Source organism: Dendronephthya gigantea, unplaced genomic scaffold (genome assembly GCF_004324835.1).
Source record: "Dendronephthya gigantea isolate DGI-Jeju-01 unplaced genomic scaffold, DenGig_1.0 000203F, whole genome shotgun sequence".
NCBI lineage: Eukaryota > Metazoa > Cnidaria > Anthozoa > Malacalcyonacea > Nephtheidae > Dendronephthya > Dendronephthya gigantea.
In genome coordinates, this window is record NW_021163213.1 from 163,418 (window position 1) to 178,177 (window position 14,760).

Genomic DNA, 14,760 nt, shown 5'->3' on the forward strand with positions numbered 1-14,760 from the left:
TTAATTTATATCCTGAGAACATGAAACGGGGAAGCCAAGGCGAAAATAATAATTAAATTAATTAATTTTATCCCCTGCAGCTTGTTACGAGGTACCGCGTTTATGCATTTATTATTTTGAGGAATATTCATTCGATAAATCGAGGGAAATTCTTCCTAAAAGGTCGAGGCATTCCTTGGTTCACCAGCTGCAGGAAAACCATTTTTAATATGTTAATTTTGTCCATGCAATGGAAGGATTTTGTGGCCGTATGATGGACAAAAAACCTCAAAATCATCGGCGCTCTTAGATTTCATTTGTTTACGCTTAATACAGGAAGAACCCGTACCAAATTTTCACCCCTGCTGCAAGATAATTTGAAGCAAAACTTTTAATTTAACAACTCGGACTGTGTGATTGAATAACGCTCTCTCATGTATATAGTTAAAATAGTATCCATACAGCTGCTCTTAAACCCAGCTGTTGTTGCATAGCAATATATATACCAACTTACACTATACAAACATTGGTTCTTGTGTTCAAAAGATGGCTTACTCTTCGAACCTAAAGCTCGCTGTTTTGATTCTCTTTTTCAGCGTCTTTCACGAATGCAAATCTTGCAAAACAAACATCACAAATGTGACCGCCGAATTTAATTGTTCAAACGCGAAATCAACTGAACAATGTCACCAAAAGGCCTGTGTCACAATCCATTGGTCTGAGATGATCCCTTACGCTTATGACAACGGCAAAAACAACACAAACCCACGCGGAATTTTGATAGGTGAGTTCGTCATGAAATTCAGTCATTTGTATTCTTTCCTTACCTCGAGTATCTTTACAAGGTTCAACTAATTTGAAGCAATGAATTTTTGTTTAGGAGTCATGGAAACGCTGTTAAACCTTTGCTGTGGAAAATGCTGGAGTATCCAGGAAACACCCTGTGTGGATTTGGCAGATTTTTACGAAACTGCAAATTCAAAAGACGCTGCACTTTCCTTTCCTTATATTATGAGCGCGTATGACAAACATCTCAACGATAAATATGTGTCTGTGATTAAAGATCCGTCTAGTGCTTTCGTGGTAAAGAGGGAGGGATGGAAAACGATGATGAAGAGATTGATGTTGACCATTTACGATGCTTGGCCCGTCTTAATAACGGCATTGTTATTCTCCTGGATCTCTGGAATGACTATGTGGGTTTTGGTACGTATTGCTATTCAATTGTCTGAACTACCTGAGAAAGATATCTCAAACGTGGTGGTCCAGTGTAGGTAGTATTCTAAAATAAGCTGTCATGGTTTATGTCTGAACCACCTGAGAAAGATATCTCAAACGTGGTGGTCCAGTGTAGGTAGTATTCTACAATAAGCTGTCGTGGTTTGTGTCTGAACTACCTGAGAAAGATATCTCAAACGTGGTGGTCTAGTGTAGGTAGTATTCTACAATAAGCTGTCGTGGTTTGTGTCTGAACCACCTGAGAAAGATATCTCAAACGTGGTGGTCTAGTGTAGGTGGTATTCTACAATAAGCTGTCGTAATTTTTTAGGAAACCTGGGTGAATGATGAACAATTTCCGAGAAGGTTTCTAAGAGGGTCATGGGAAGGATTTTGGTGGGCATTTGTTTCCATGACAACAGTTGGGTAAGAACCTCCAGGATAACCTCCAGTTATCCTTCAGTGTACCTTAAGGTCAACCTCAACCTCCTTAGTTATCATTCAGTGAATCTCTAGGATAACCTTCGCTGATCCTCTGTCTTTTATTCAGGTATGGTGACCGCGCACCACGAACGTTACTGGGACGAGCCTTCGCTATATGCTGGATCATGATTGGTATTTGCATTTGCTCAATATTCACAGCCACCTTAACATCAGCCCTGACTATGAACGTGTTTGCAAGTCAAAAAGCCATCACTCGAACGAAGGTACACAAAGGTTTTACCCAAGCCGTATCAGTCTTCCCTGAAGAATTGTTGCATGGTTGGTTGCCTAGCCAGTGAGTCGGGCGGGACTCTGAAGGAGAGAGTCACACTCCACACGTCACTACCCATACCTAAATTGAAAATGAGGGGGGAGAGGAGCTCTAGGAATACCCTAATCTCTAGCAACTGCAATATTCTCAGCAATAAAATAAAAGAAAACTCATCCGCATGCACTTGTCTCTTTTTCTTGCATTAGATTGGAGTCCAACTGAACTCAATGGAAGCCATAACTGCAATTCAGAACCAAGCTGATGTGATATGTAAGCTTCAATATTGACTATGATTTCATGCAATGGTTGCACGATTGAAGTTCTTTTTAACATTTTGAATGTTTCGTTTTCCTCCTCATGCAGATTACAATTCATCTGAAGATGTCCTGAATGCTCTACGTGAAGACAAAGTTGACGGTAAAGCGTGGATATAGAAAGCTGTATCTGGTATATGCAGCGTTCAGCGCGGGTTAACGGACGAAAAGCTCTGCATATAACAAATACATTTGATTTTTCAACAAATTCATAATTCAAGTCATCAGTTTACCATGCCAAATTTCACGCACGAATCTTAAATATGTTGTATAGTATTCATTTAGTTAAATTAAGTTAAGGGGTCTTGTTTGATTACTACTATGCTCTGGTTCATGAAGACGAGTTTGAATCATATGATCTCATGATTGTGAACGTGTTCAAGCCAAAGGACTGGTCGTTGGGTGTTAATTTGAAATCCAAAGACCTCGCAGACTGTATGAGAGAAAAATTACACCATCATTACGCTGAGATTCTTCATAAATCGATTGTGAATGAAAGCATACCAGATCCAGTTAGTGTTTGAAGATTTAATTCATGTCGAAACGACGCCATTATTACTGGACCTCTAGGAAGAACAGTCTAGAACTGATAGAGCTATCCAGTATAAATAAAGTTAGTTTAGTTTAGGTTTCCTCCTGTAGTAACACTGGATCAATAAGAGATGATCCTTACTGGACCTCTAGGAGAACCGTTTAGAACTGATAGAGCTATCCAGTATAAATAAAGTTAGTTTAGTTTAGGTTTCCTCCTGTAGTAACACTGGATCAATAAGAGATGATCCTTACTGGATCTCTAGGATGAACCGTTTAGAACTGATAGAGCTATCCAGTATAAATAAAGTTAGTTTAGTTTAGGTTTCCTCCTGTAGTAACACTGGATCAATAAGAGATGATCCTTACTGGACCTCTAGGAAGAACCGTTTAGAACTGATAGAGCTATCCAGTATAAATAAAGTTAGTTTAGTTTAGGTTTCCTCCTGTAGTAACACTGGATCAATAAGAGATGATCCTTACTGGATCTCTAGGATGAACCGTTTAGAACTGATAGAGCTATCCAGTATAAATAAAGTTAGTTTAGTTTAGGTTTCCTCCTGTAGTAACACTGGATCAATAAGAGATGATCCTTACTGGATCTCTAGGATGAACCGTTTAGAACTGATAGAGCTATCCAGTATAAATAAAGTTAGTTTAGTTTAGGTTTCCTCCTGTAGTAACACTGGATCAATAAGAGATGATCCTTACTGGATCTCTAGGATGAACCGTTTAGAACTGATAGAGCTATCCAGTATAAATAAAGTTAGTTTAGTTTAGGTTTCCTCCTGTAGTAACACTGGATCAATAAAAACATTTATTTTTCCATTTAGAGTAAAACAGAAGATTCAAGTCAAATATCTGGAATCTTTAACCCCGAAGGAGTTGTATTTCAAACCATATTGATAGTCTGCACCGTTGTCGCAATATGTTCTTTCATGATTGGAGTTTCTTGGGATTTTTGCTGCAAAGCAAAGAAAATAGGTACGAGGATAAAACTTAATATTTTGTTCATCGATGAGATTCTTGAGGGATTTAGGTCTATGCATGTTAAAAGTTTTATAAAGATTAGCTCTGATTTTTGTTCTAATTTTTTACGATGTCAACTTTTCTTCTGTGGTTTTATTCAAGACAATAAACTGTCAATGTTTTCCTGCAGGCAGTAAACATGAGAAAGCGGGCAGACTGGATGACATCGAGAAGGAATTGATCTCTGAGCTTCACGTTGTTTTCACGAACTGGAGAGAGCAATTGGCGGATAAAAAAGAAGCTTCTGCCTTGAAGAGTTTAGGCAGCAGAGCGTAACTGTTTGATTGGTCTGAACCTTTTGAGATTTCCTTGTTTAAGATGACACTATAACTGTATAACATATATTGCATGAGAAATATCGTTTTTTTTCAATGTTTTGCCATGTTTCTCTTTGTTGGCAAACACCAGTTGGAACATCTGTGATGATCGTTTATCCGTTTAGGATAAATAATGTATATTTATATATCGATGCATTTTAGCGACACAACAATTCACTTAAGTCAAAAATAATCTATAGGACAGAACATTGTTTCCGTGACAAAAATCACACTTATATATATAAAAGGCCAAGATTTTCAGCCATTTTCCGTGCGATTTTGTTCTTTTGGTAGATGTGAAAGAAAAGATAAGTTACGGATAAGGGCATTTGGCCATCAGAGAATTCATAACTATTCGCTCATTTGCATGCTATTAGTAATTTATACAAGGATAGCTATATTTATATCCTGTGTAATAATTCCACAATGACAAATGAAGATAGGAAATGACCCCGTGATAGAGGACTTGTGCTTTTATTTGTTTATTTCATTCTATCGTTTACTCCATTTAAGAAATTGTGTATAACGAATAAGTCAAACATTGGATATAATTATTTTATAACTCTTTTCAAATATTCACAAAATTATCAATCTACAAGGATATTCTACTCTCGTGCATTTTAAGTTTTCATAGAGAGTTGAAACGAAGGACATTTTGGCGAAATTTTCATACAAACGGTCTTGAGGTGATTGTGTTAATGTTAGACTAACTATAAACTACATTAGTGTCAACATTGAAAAGGTAATAATTATTTGTGCAGATGTGAAAAAGTCTACGTGCACTTTTATTAAACAGACATTCATGAATGTTTGGATATATGATGGTTATGGTTGTCCAAAGTCGATAAGACACACAGTTTTCTAAAAAGGTTGATGAAGAGTGTGTTACCATTCGTTCTGATTTGATCTTCACATGCACCTGACATATTTTTCTGCTTTCGTGACAAGAAAATAAACATGGCTCTGAAACGGGACGTTTCCCCATCAATTATTAAAACTAACACAAGCGAGTTGACTTGGCAACTCAGGTCAGGTGGCAAAACACTCTTCAAAACCATAGCTTTACTGTATTAGCTACAAAAGCACAAAGTTGTGTCTGGGGATACATATTTACTGCAACAGAGACGTAAATACACGTATTTGATACATTCTCTGTGGTATAGCATCGTCAACCGTCTGTTCTCCTAACTCATTTTAGGGCGCCAGGATAGCCACTACTGTGCAAAAGAAAAATGAATCTTCAAATTACTTCAATATTCTTTTGTCTGCACTACTTGGGTGGCCTCGTCGCTGGAATACCAAGCTCGCATCAGTGTTCCTCAAGTAATGCAACGCGTTCAAACTGCCAAAGTGCAACATGTCCCTCGTCTGGTGGATGTCTGAATGTCTTGTGGGCAGAGTTCAAGCCTTATGCGTACAAAACCGGGACAGATTTTGATGGAATTATACCAGGTTACAATCCTGTTTTGTGTTCAGTTTGTTCCGCGTCTCTGATCGTGCACAACGCCGAAAATCCTGGATCAATAAGAGATGATCCTTACTGGACCTCTAGGAAGAACAGTTTAGGACTGATAGAGCTATCCAGTATAAATAAAGTTAGTTTAGTTTAGGTTTCCTCCTGTAGTAACACTGGATCAATAAGAGATGATCCTTACTGGACCTCTAGGAAGAACAGTTTAGAACTGATAGAGCTATCCAGTATAAATAAAGTTAGTTTAGTTTAGGTTTCCTCCTGTAGTAACACTGGATCAATAAGAGATGATCCTTACTGGACCTCTAGGAAGAACAGTTTAGAACTGATAGAGCTATCCAGTATAAATGAAGTTAGTTTAGTTTAGGTTTCCTCCTGTAGTAACACTGGATCAATAAGAGATGATCCTTACTGGACCTCTAGGAAGAACAGTTTAGAACTGATAGAGCTATCCAGTATAAATAAAGTTAGTTTAGTTTAGGTTTCCTCCTGTAGTAACACTGGATCAATAAGAGATGATCCTTACTGGGCCTCTAGGAAGAACAGTTTAGAACTGATAGAGCTATCCAGTATAAATAAAGTTAGTTTAGTTTAGGTTTCCTCCTGTAGTAACACTGGATCAATAAGAGATGATCCTTACTGGGCCTCTAGGAAGAACAGTTTAGAACTGATAGAGCTATCCAGTATAAATAAAGTTAGTTTAGTTTAGGTTTCCTCCTGTTGTAACACTGGATCAATAAGAGATGATAACACAGAATAACTCTATTAGTTCTGAGCTTATCCTCATGGAAGTCTGGTATCGGGATAATCTCTTTTAGAAAAAAGCATGACAATAACATCATGCATGTATATATTCTCATGTCCAATAAAATTTAATTTCTTTCAAGATATACTTGAGGATCTCCTCGATATCGGTTCTTGTTGCAAAACTTGCTGGAAGTTAAACATAACAAACAAAGTGTCTCGACAGTCGATTACGGCGGGAAAAATCGACAATAATATCGATATGGTTCTGCCGTATTCCGGCAAAGACGATGAGAAAATCCAGGAAATGGAATTTGTAAGTCTTGTTCAAAATCCTGCAGTAGTTTACATCACCAAGAAGGAGAGCGCTGGTGCGATACCAAGAAAATTGATCGGTGCAATTTGGAACGCCTGGCCTGTGATGATCATGGCCTTGTTGCTCTCAGTCGTCTCTGGAGTTGTTCTTTGGTTTTTGGTAAGTATATCTCTAGAAATATAACAATATCCACGTTCACATTAATATCATGAGTGTATTTTTCGTCTATGCTTTCATTCAACTGTGCTAAATGACGCAACGGTTCAAATTCCCTCTTCAAAAGCCAGAGAAATTTGTTTTAAGTCGTTGCAGCTCAGCAAAAAGTGTTTTTGCGGATATGTAATATCTCATTGGAAACTTATGAAGGTTTAATTGTCGGTTTTTAAAATGGCTTGGCTAGCGTTAAAGGTTTTGTATTGGGAATATCCTGTTTCTTCGAGGTCTTTTGAGACTTAATTTGTGAACCAGCCCTATTCTTTGCAGGCTCTTGAATTGTCCAAAATAATCAATTTACTCTACAAACAATAAAAGATAATTTATTATAGATTTAAATTGTTCTCGTATTATGCAAGCTGCAGATCGTTGGCGTCTGGACACCTGCATGCATCTAAAACATCTATAAATTAATATTTTACTTCTCCAGGAACTCTGGCAGAATGAAGAACAGTTTCCCCGTTCGTTTGTGAAAGGATCATGGGAAGGATTTTGGTGGGCCTTTGTTTCCATGACGACCGTAGGGTGGGTATATGAATGGACAAATATACATTTTACAACTTTACGTCTGCATGAAGAATCTTTCATAGTATTGCTGAGGTATTGTAACTTGTTTATTTACAGATATGGTGATCGTGTTCCACGATCAATCTTGGGACGGATTTTTTCAATCTTCTGGATCATGATTGGTATTTGTATTTGCTCCATCTTCACAGCCACCTTAACAACAGCGTTAACCACAATCACACTTGAAGAAAAGAAGACTCTTGATCGAGCGAAGGTGAGTAAATTAAACCACGAGCTTTGAGTGACTTTATTTTCACCTCAGTAGAAGATGTGAGAAAAGTGTTGTGAGTTTGATCTCACTGAACTACGTGCAAAATACTCGTGTCTTTCACATCTATGGGCGCTTCCCATTACGCGGAGTGGTCATATTTTAAATTGAAATAGAGTATCTCTTTAATAATTCCCGCGCTAGGCAGATGTAGATAACGTTATACTTGAATGCAGAGTTCTTGAAACACTCTAAAATACCAGAGAAGAGTGCTCCAGTTTTCTCAACTGCAACTCATATCAGTTCATCCGAATTATACCTTTTTGCGAAGAATCACCCTTGGTATTATATGCAAGAACAGCCTTGGTATTATATGATTTATTTATCATATCACTGAATCCTAGGTCGGTGCAATACGTGGATCACTCGAAGCTTACACTGCTGTTAATCACAAGGCAAAAGTTATAAGTGAGTGAAGTTTCGTCGTGTTCGAGGACGTCGGTTACTCCATTATTGTTTATCAATTTCACAGACACTTCATCTGTGTTGCTTTGCGTTTTTTTAGTATATAATTCCACAGCGGATTTATGGCGTGCTTTAGATGATGAGCAAGTTGAAGGTATGAGGTTTGATTCATGTTATCTCAATTAAACAAAGCGGTGACTCTCGAGACCTGCTTAAAAATAATCTGATGTTGTATGCGGAATTTATTGCTGTGTTGAGCAGAACTAGATGATGAAAAGATAGTAAATTCATGTTGGGGAATGTGAGCTACTATAGCTGATGTTGCATGGGTGGATCCAGCACTAGTGCACTCATTTGCATGACACAAGAAAACTGCTCAAAATAGTCATTTTGTTTTGTAATGCAAATTAGTGCACTAGTGCTGGATCCACCCCTGTGATGTTGTACAGCAGAACTCACTGCTGAGTTAAGCATGGTTAGATCATGCACACAGGTGATACATCATACTTGTTCTTGAATCTTCACCACTCAAGGTTTAGAGTTTTTTCTCCATATTAAGGTATCATTCTGGATTCGTATTTCTCAGCGACGGAAAAGATTAGCAATTACATAGAAGATAATGATTTCCGAATCTCGCAGACCGTCGAAGAGGATGAAAAATCTTACGGCATTTTGGTCAGGAATGACAGCCTAACAAAATGTTTAAGGAATGCTTACAATGAAGTGTCTAAGGACATAGCTGAAATAATTGCTGACGAAATTGAAAGCGAGGTAAAATGACGTTAACATCTTGTGAAAACACAAGTGAAAAGTAGCGGAGAAAGGCCGAGAGATTTGCCTTTTTTGTTGTCTGCTTTGTCGGATTTTAGTTCGACCCTATAATCGGCTCTTGCAGCGGCCTGATGAAAACAGAGCTGCATATATGCAAAATGCATATAAAACATTTACGTTTTATAAACCTCTGCGGAGAACACGTAGAGACTAGAGAGAGTGTGAAGTTAGGCAAGGCTGCTTCAGTTGCTCACATTTCTTTCAAAGAGAATTCAACGTAAATTTATTTTTAGTCCGACGAGAACGAGGCCGCAGCACGCTCCGACAGTGTTTTTAACCCAACAGGAGACGTATTCTGGCCGTCTCTGTACACCTGTATCGCATTTGTCGTTGTAATGGCGATCCTTGGTCTGATCTGGGAGTATTTTCTTATGGGCAAATGCATGAGACATTGGAAAAAAGGTAAACTATGTATTCTGTAGAATGTCAGTCACTTGCAGGCATGCAGCTTGACAATACTGTGGTGTTATCCAGTCATATCCATTGTCTTTTCATCGTCTTTCATACTTCTGATAAACGATTCATAAGCCTTGGTGTTTGTTTCTGTAGGATCTATGATCGGAGCGAACGCAGATGCTAAAAATTTGGATCAAATGGAACAAGAAATGATCGCAGATATACAGAAGATGTTTTCAACATGGAGGGCTCAAAAAGCAGGCGGTATTGGTATTGTTGGACCATTGAAAGTTGAGGACATGGAACAACAACGTAACCAACAGTTTTCCATGAAATAAGCATCACAACAATAGTTCTAGTAGAATAAACCGCAAGAGAGGATGTCACAGAACACTACAGCACTCTCAGAAGTCGAGAAACTCGCTGCTGCACGATTGTATATACACCACGTAAATATTACACACCACTTACATTATCCGCGATAGATAAGTGTGTTGCTTCAGCTGCTGTTGTTATGTTGAGTGAGGCAGAGTTAATAGCAGGGTTGATTCATATGAAAGACACCGATTGCACACTTTTTACCTAAGAGCACTTTTTTATAAGCATTTTCACCTGCACATGCTTGTGATCAAGGATTGTTTTGTATTTATACTTAAAAAATTTCAATATATTTCACTAACTGTCTATTAAATATTGCTCACGTCAAAAATTTCACAACCCCCAAAATACTAGTAATAATAATAATAATAATACATCCTAGCATCGATAAAATCGTTTATATCCTAATTAGCTGAGAGCCTGGTTGGCATAGAAAGCTCCCCATATGAACGCCTTGCCGTATTTCGATGACAGTGCCTCTTTAAGTTCATTGCCATGGTCACGATCACGTACTTCAGCCACGACTTTGACCTACATAGAAAAGAGGATGGATGTAAAGACGTTTGATTACGCAGTGGGATTCAGGAACGATGAGGTAATAAATTTCAATACCTGTACGCTGAATATACTAGAGGTTAACCACGCTCGTTCATGGAATATGTCTTTAACGCTGGATATAAATTTGAAATAGTAAGAAATGTTGCTTTAGTATTTCCTCGAATTTAACAACGTAACTCGAACTATTACTAACTCTATTTATACTGGATAGCTCTATCAGTTCTAAACTGTTCTTCCTAAAGGTCTAGTAAGGATCATGTCTTATTGATCCAGTGTTACTACAGGGAAATCCTAAACTAAACTAACTTTATTTATACTGGATAGCTCTATCAGTTCTAAACTGTTCTTCCTAAAGGTCTAGTAAGGATCATCTCTTATTGATCCAGTGTTACTACAGGAGGAAACCTAAACTAAACTAACTTTATTTATACTGGATAACTCTATCAGTTCTAAACTGTTCTTCCTAGAGGACCAGTAAGGATTATCTTTTAGTGATCCAGTGTCACTACAGGAGGAAACCTAAACTAAACTAACTCTCTTGCAGATTGTAACAGAAGGGTGAAAAAGATGGAAGCGGATCACATTTAAGAAACAAAAGGTGCGTAATCTTACCTCGCACCAATGTTAGCCAACAATTGCGTCAACTCCGCGATGCCACCAGGTCTATCACTCACAGTTACGACAAACCGTACCAGTCTACCGTCTGCAGCCAGGCCACGCTCCAAACATCTTCCCAGTACTGAAGAATCAATATTCCCGCCACACAGGGCTATCACCACTCTACAAGTTAGACAGAGTTGTTTTTTTTCACAGTAAGCTGTCGTGGTTTGTGTCTGAACTACCTGAGAAAGATATCTCAAACGTGGTGGTTCAGTGTAGGTTGTATTCTACAATAAGCTGTCGTGGTTTGTCTGAACTACCTGAGAAAGATATCTCAAACGTGGTGGTCCAGTGTAGATAGTATTCTACAATAAGCTGTCGTGGTCTGTGTCTGAACTACCTGAGAAAGATATCTCAAACGTGGTGGTCCAGTATGGGTAGTATTCTACAATAAGCTGTCGTGGTCTGTGTCTGAACTACCTGAGAAAGATATCTCAAACGTGGTGGTCCAGTGTAGGTAGTATTCTACAATAAACTGTCGTGGTTTGTGTCTGAACTGCCTGAGAAAGACATCTCAAACGTGGTGGTCCAGTATGGGTAGTATTCTACAATAAGCCACTACTTCGGGTGATTACCTCTTGCCTTTTAACTCTGGCAGCAAACCAGCAAGACAAGCTGCCAGACCAGTTGCACCTGCGCCTTCAATCGTTGCCTTCTCCTCTTCCACCAATCTCAACACAGCAAGGGCTATGTACTCCTCGCTAGGGAAGCAAAGCCACATCTTAGCCTCGCATAACCATGAATGAGAATAGTTGCTGTTCTCAAATATTACCTGACTGTAATCATTTTATCAATCAAAGGTTTGGCCGTGTGGAATGCATTCGCGCCAACTTTAGACACACAAAGACCTTGAACAAAAAAAAATTATCTCTGGATTTGCGAGTTTCACTTCCACAAGGCAGCCAATGGGTGTCCAGAAATGGTAAAACGAATGCGAGCAGGTTTTCTAACCATAGACAATGTTCCAACACAAGTCTATCGCAAGACTTTCGTTACTTTTTTACATCTATTTGCTGTGAGAAAATGGCTAAAGAAAGCTAACAGTGTTGACCAGTTAATCTACAATATTCTTCTCTGTTTACCATCAGCTAAGGTCATCGACTGGTTTACATCAATCTTGACTGGTTTCCCAGCTTTAATTGCTGCTGTGAAGCTTGGACATCGCTCTGACTCCACGCCCTTGACAACAAAAACAACCATTTTAAATTACCGACATTTCAACGACGTCGTCCCAGAGAGAGAACTCACAATGACAAGGGTGCTGGGGCTCAACGTCTTCACAGCAACGGCGACCCCAGCGATGAGTCCACCCCCTCCGACGGGAATTATGACAGCGTCGACACTCTTGACTTGCTCCATTATTTCTAGGCCCATGGTTCCAGCCCCAGCTAGAATGGAAGGGTGGTCATATCTGTGGTACACGAAGCATCATGTCAGTACTATTATGGACATTGTGTATAATGCAGGATCATCTTACGATCTCTACCGGAGATCAACCGGACTGGACCGAGGAACTTGTGGCATGGGTAAGCTTGATTATTTTTAGTAAATATATTGAAAACAAACTGGTGAATTATCCCTAGGTATGAAGAACTTGAATTGTGCCTAGGTTAAATGTCAATATTCAAAGACAAATTTGCAGGCAGAAACGAACTATTTATTGCTATATGTTATAAGTTCCCAAATGATTACTATAAATTTTGCTTATACTAATTTTGTTTGGATAGTTTGCACAGAAGAAATAATGTTTTGAGGATAGATCTTCATTATAAGCTTACTAACCCATTGATGTATTCCAGACCATTTGCTTGACACATTTTATATGCTATGTCTTTAGACTAAAGAGAGATATTTTACAAAAAAATTATTTCATGGAACCTAATTCATAATGACTAAGGTAATGTAACTCTACATAATTGATCGGTGCTCTTACGTCAATCAGATCTGATCCTTGTACATGAACATTCGCTCCATACTTCCGACAGGACGCAATCTTATTTATTGGTGCATTTGTAGGCATAACCACAGTAACAGGGATTTCAAGCTGTTGACCATGGTATGATAGAGCTAGTGCATGGTTACCTGCAGATGCTGCTATCACACCTTTCTCTTTTTGTTTCTAAGATAGAGAATGGTTTGGAATTTGGATGGGACACTTATATAGAGGTGTTGTCTATGGGAGGGGTGTTTGTATTAGAGAGTGCCTGATTCAGGAAGTGTGTGAATTAGAGAGGCCTGGATTAGGGAGTGCCTGAATTAGAGAGGCCTGAATTAGAGTGAGTGTGAATTAGAGAACACCAGAATTAAAGAGTGCCTGTATAGGGGAGTGCCCATTTTAGGGGGCATCTGCATAAGAGAGTCCCTTTATTATAACATATATTATTAAGTGCGTGGATTATCAGGTGACTTATTAGATGACCTTTCCTGTTTTTTACTGTTGTCTTCAGGACTGTAGGTAGACCGCTTAATTTGGGGGGGGGGGTGTATATCCATATATTCATGTTTATATACCGTAGGAACAATGGTGTACAAAAGAAATCAGTCAGGTATAACTACGAATATGCACCCAGAAATTAAGCTTCTAACTACGAGCGGCCAGGTTGTCTTAAAGAGGTTTTTGTATTTGAAGAGTTATTGGTATTAGCACATAAATTAGAGAGATGCGTCACACAAGTAGTAACAAAATTTAATACTCATACATCTGATAACATGACCAAGGTGTTCCTTGCCCCTCTTTCCTTGAAACTTAACATAAAAGATTAACCATTATTAATAATATTTCTCTCAAAAATTATATAACTGCTCGATGTTTGACCTTATCACTGACCTTCCTGTGTGCAAGAGATAATCTTTTTTGAAGAAAACTTCCATACCAAGTGGTTCTGACATCTTTGAGTGCTGTTAAATAAATATTGACAAAAAAATGAATCCACGAGTTAAACGTGTCAAAAATTCATGTAGAAAGATGAAGAGTTCAACGTAAATTTAAACCACGAAATCCGCAAGTCACTATTAGAATAATGCTTAAAAGTTACAAAATATATTCTAGTTTTGAATAAACAGTAACAAGATGACATTTTTTGTTTGTAAAAGTATTCATATAATAATATTCAGGTAGATGTTTTGATGATATAGACATGCACTTACCTCGCACGGAGTTTGAGGAACACCATCTCTGATCCTATACGGAGCTGATGTTACATCGGCAAATGTTACACTGATAGGTTCATTTGAAACAACATCCGCACTTTTTGTTTCTCCATTCTTCATATCTGCCATTGTTGAATTTCAATATACTATTTCGTTATTTCCACAAGCTCTCAATTTACCATACTTGTATATTTAATAAGCAAACGCCGAAGCTCAATATTTCAGGCCAGCTGGAAGAAGAAAAACACTGCCTCTTGGTTTGCCTTTCTGCTGTTAAAATACTCTTGGTAAAACTTCTCCTTGCGACCAAAATGGTTTTGACAATTGATATTATCGTTAAAATGATTCTTATTGAACTTCTAGAGCCCGTTACATGTAAGATATGACAGTCATCAGCCGGTATAAATTTCACGCGCGAGGTGCCACGTAACAAAAAACAAAACCACTAAATATTTTACATCAATGTAGTTGCCAAAATTGAAGACTAGTTAGCAATTAACTACGTTCATGTAAATCTATCATTATGCAATGTTATTTGGGGGTTTCGAGTCGTAAAAGACGACCGATGCGATACTTTTGTAAATCGTAATGAAAGGCAGTCAAATGTCAAAAGCATATCTCACAACTCTATAGGCTTAGCAATCAAAGTAAATTAAAGGCA

The 14,760-nt window shown here is 38.2% G+C and overlaps 3 protein-coding genes and 1 long non-coding RNA gene across 5 annotated transcripts; 3 read left to right on the forward strand and 1 right to left on the reverse strand.

Annotated features, from left to right (window-relative positions):
* The first annotated feature begins 851 nt into the window (after positions 1-851).
* Positions 852-4,122, forward strand: LOC114539440. The gene is made up of 8 exons (XM_028560068.1): positions 852-1,185; positions 1,529-1,623; positions 1,748-1,904; positions 2,158-2,221; positions 2,315-2,368; positions 2,566-2,777; positions 3,630-3,780; positions 3,956-4,122. The coding sequence occupies exons 1-8, from the start codon at positions 865-867 to the stop codon at positions 4,099-4,101; spliced, it is 1,200 nt and encodes a 399-aa protein (XP_028415869.1). The 5' UTR covers positions 852-864; the 3' UTR covers positions 4,102-4,122.
* Positions 4,123-4,766: 644 nt separating this feature from the next.
* Positions 4,767-10,028, forward strand: LOC114539437. Of its 2 annotated transcripts, XM_028560065.1 has the most exons (10): positions 4,767-4,828; positions 5,341-5,594; positions 6,501-6,832; positions 7,317-7,411; positions 7,511-7,667; positions 8,066-8,129; positions 8,227-8,280; positions 8,686-8,897; positions 9,191-9,359; positions 9,507-10,028. In XM_028560065.1, the coding sequence occupies exons 2-10, from the start codon at positions 5,375-5,377 to the stop codon at positions 9,689-9,691; spliced, it is 1,488 nt and encodes a 495-aa protein (XP_028415866.1). In that variant the 5' UTR covers positions 4,767-4,828; positions 5,341-5,374; the 3' UTR covers positions 9,692-10,028. The 2 variants fall into 2 exon arrangements, with proteins under 2 accessions (XP_028415866.1, XP_028415864.1); XM_028560063.1 differs by lacking the exon at positions 4,767-4,828 and having other exon boundaries at positions 5,046-5,594; positions 9,507-10,027.
* Positions 10,029-10,038: 10 nt separating this feature from the next.
* Positions 10,039-14,605, reverse strand: LOC114539438 (L-threonine ammonia-lyase-like). Its single transcript, XM_028560066.1, has 12 exons — positions 14,097-14,605; positions 13,777-13,847; positions 13,649-13,694; positions 12,883-13,068; positions 12,732-12,787; positions 12,198-12,360; positions 12,032-12,128; positions 11,722-11,797; positions 11,525-11,650; positions 10,902-11,069; positions 10,344-10,401; positions 10,039-10,262 (listed from the first exon to the last, which is right to left on the reverse strand). The coding sequence occupies exons 1-12, from the start codon at positions 14,226-14,228 to the stop codon at positions 10,140-10,142; spliced, it is 1,302 nt and encodes a 433-aa protein (XP_028415867.1). The 5' UTR covers positions 14,229-14,605; the 3' UTR covers positions 10,039-10,139.
* Positions 11,786-13,632, forward strand: LOC114539441. The gene is made up of 4 exons (XR_003688885.1): positions 11,786-11,871; positions 12,318-12,475; positions 12,787-12,846; positions 12,966-13,632. It is a non-coding gene; the product is annotated as an uncharacterized LOC114539441 (long non-coding RNA).
* Positions 14,606-14,760: the final 155 nt, after the last annotated feature.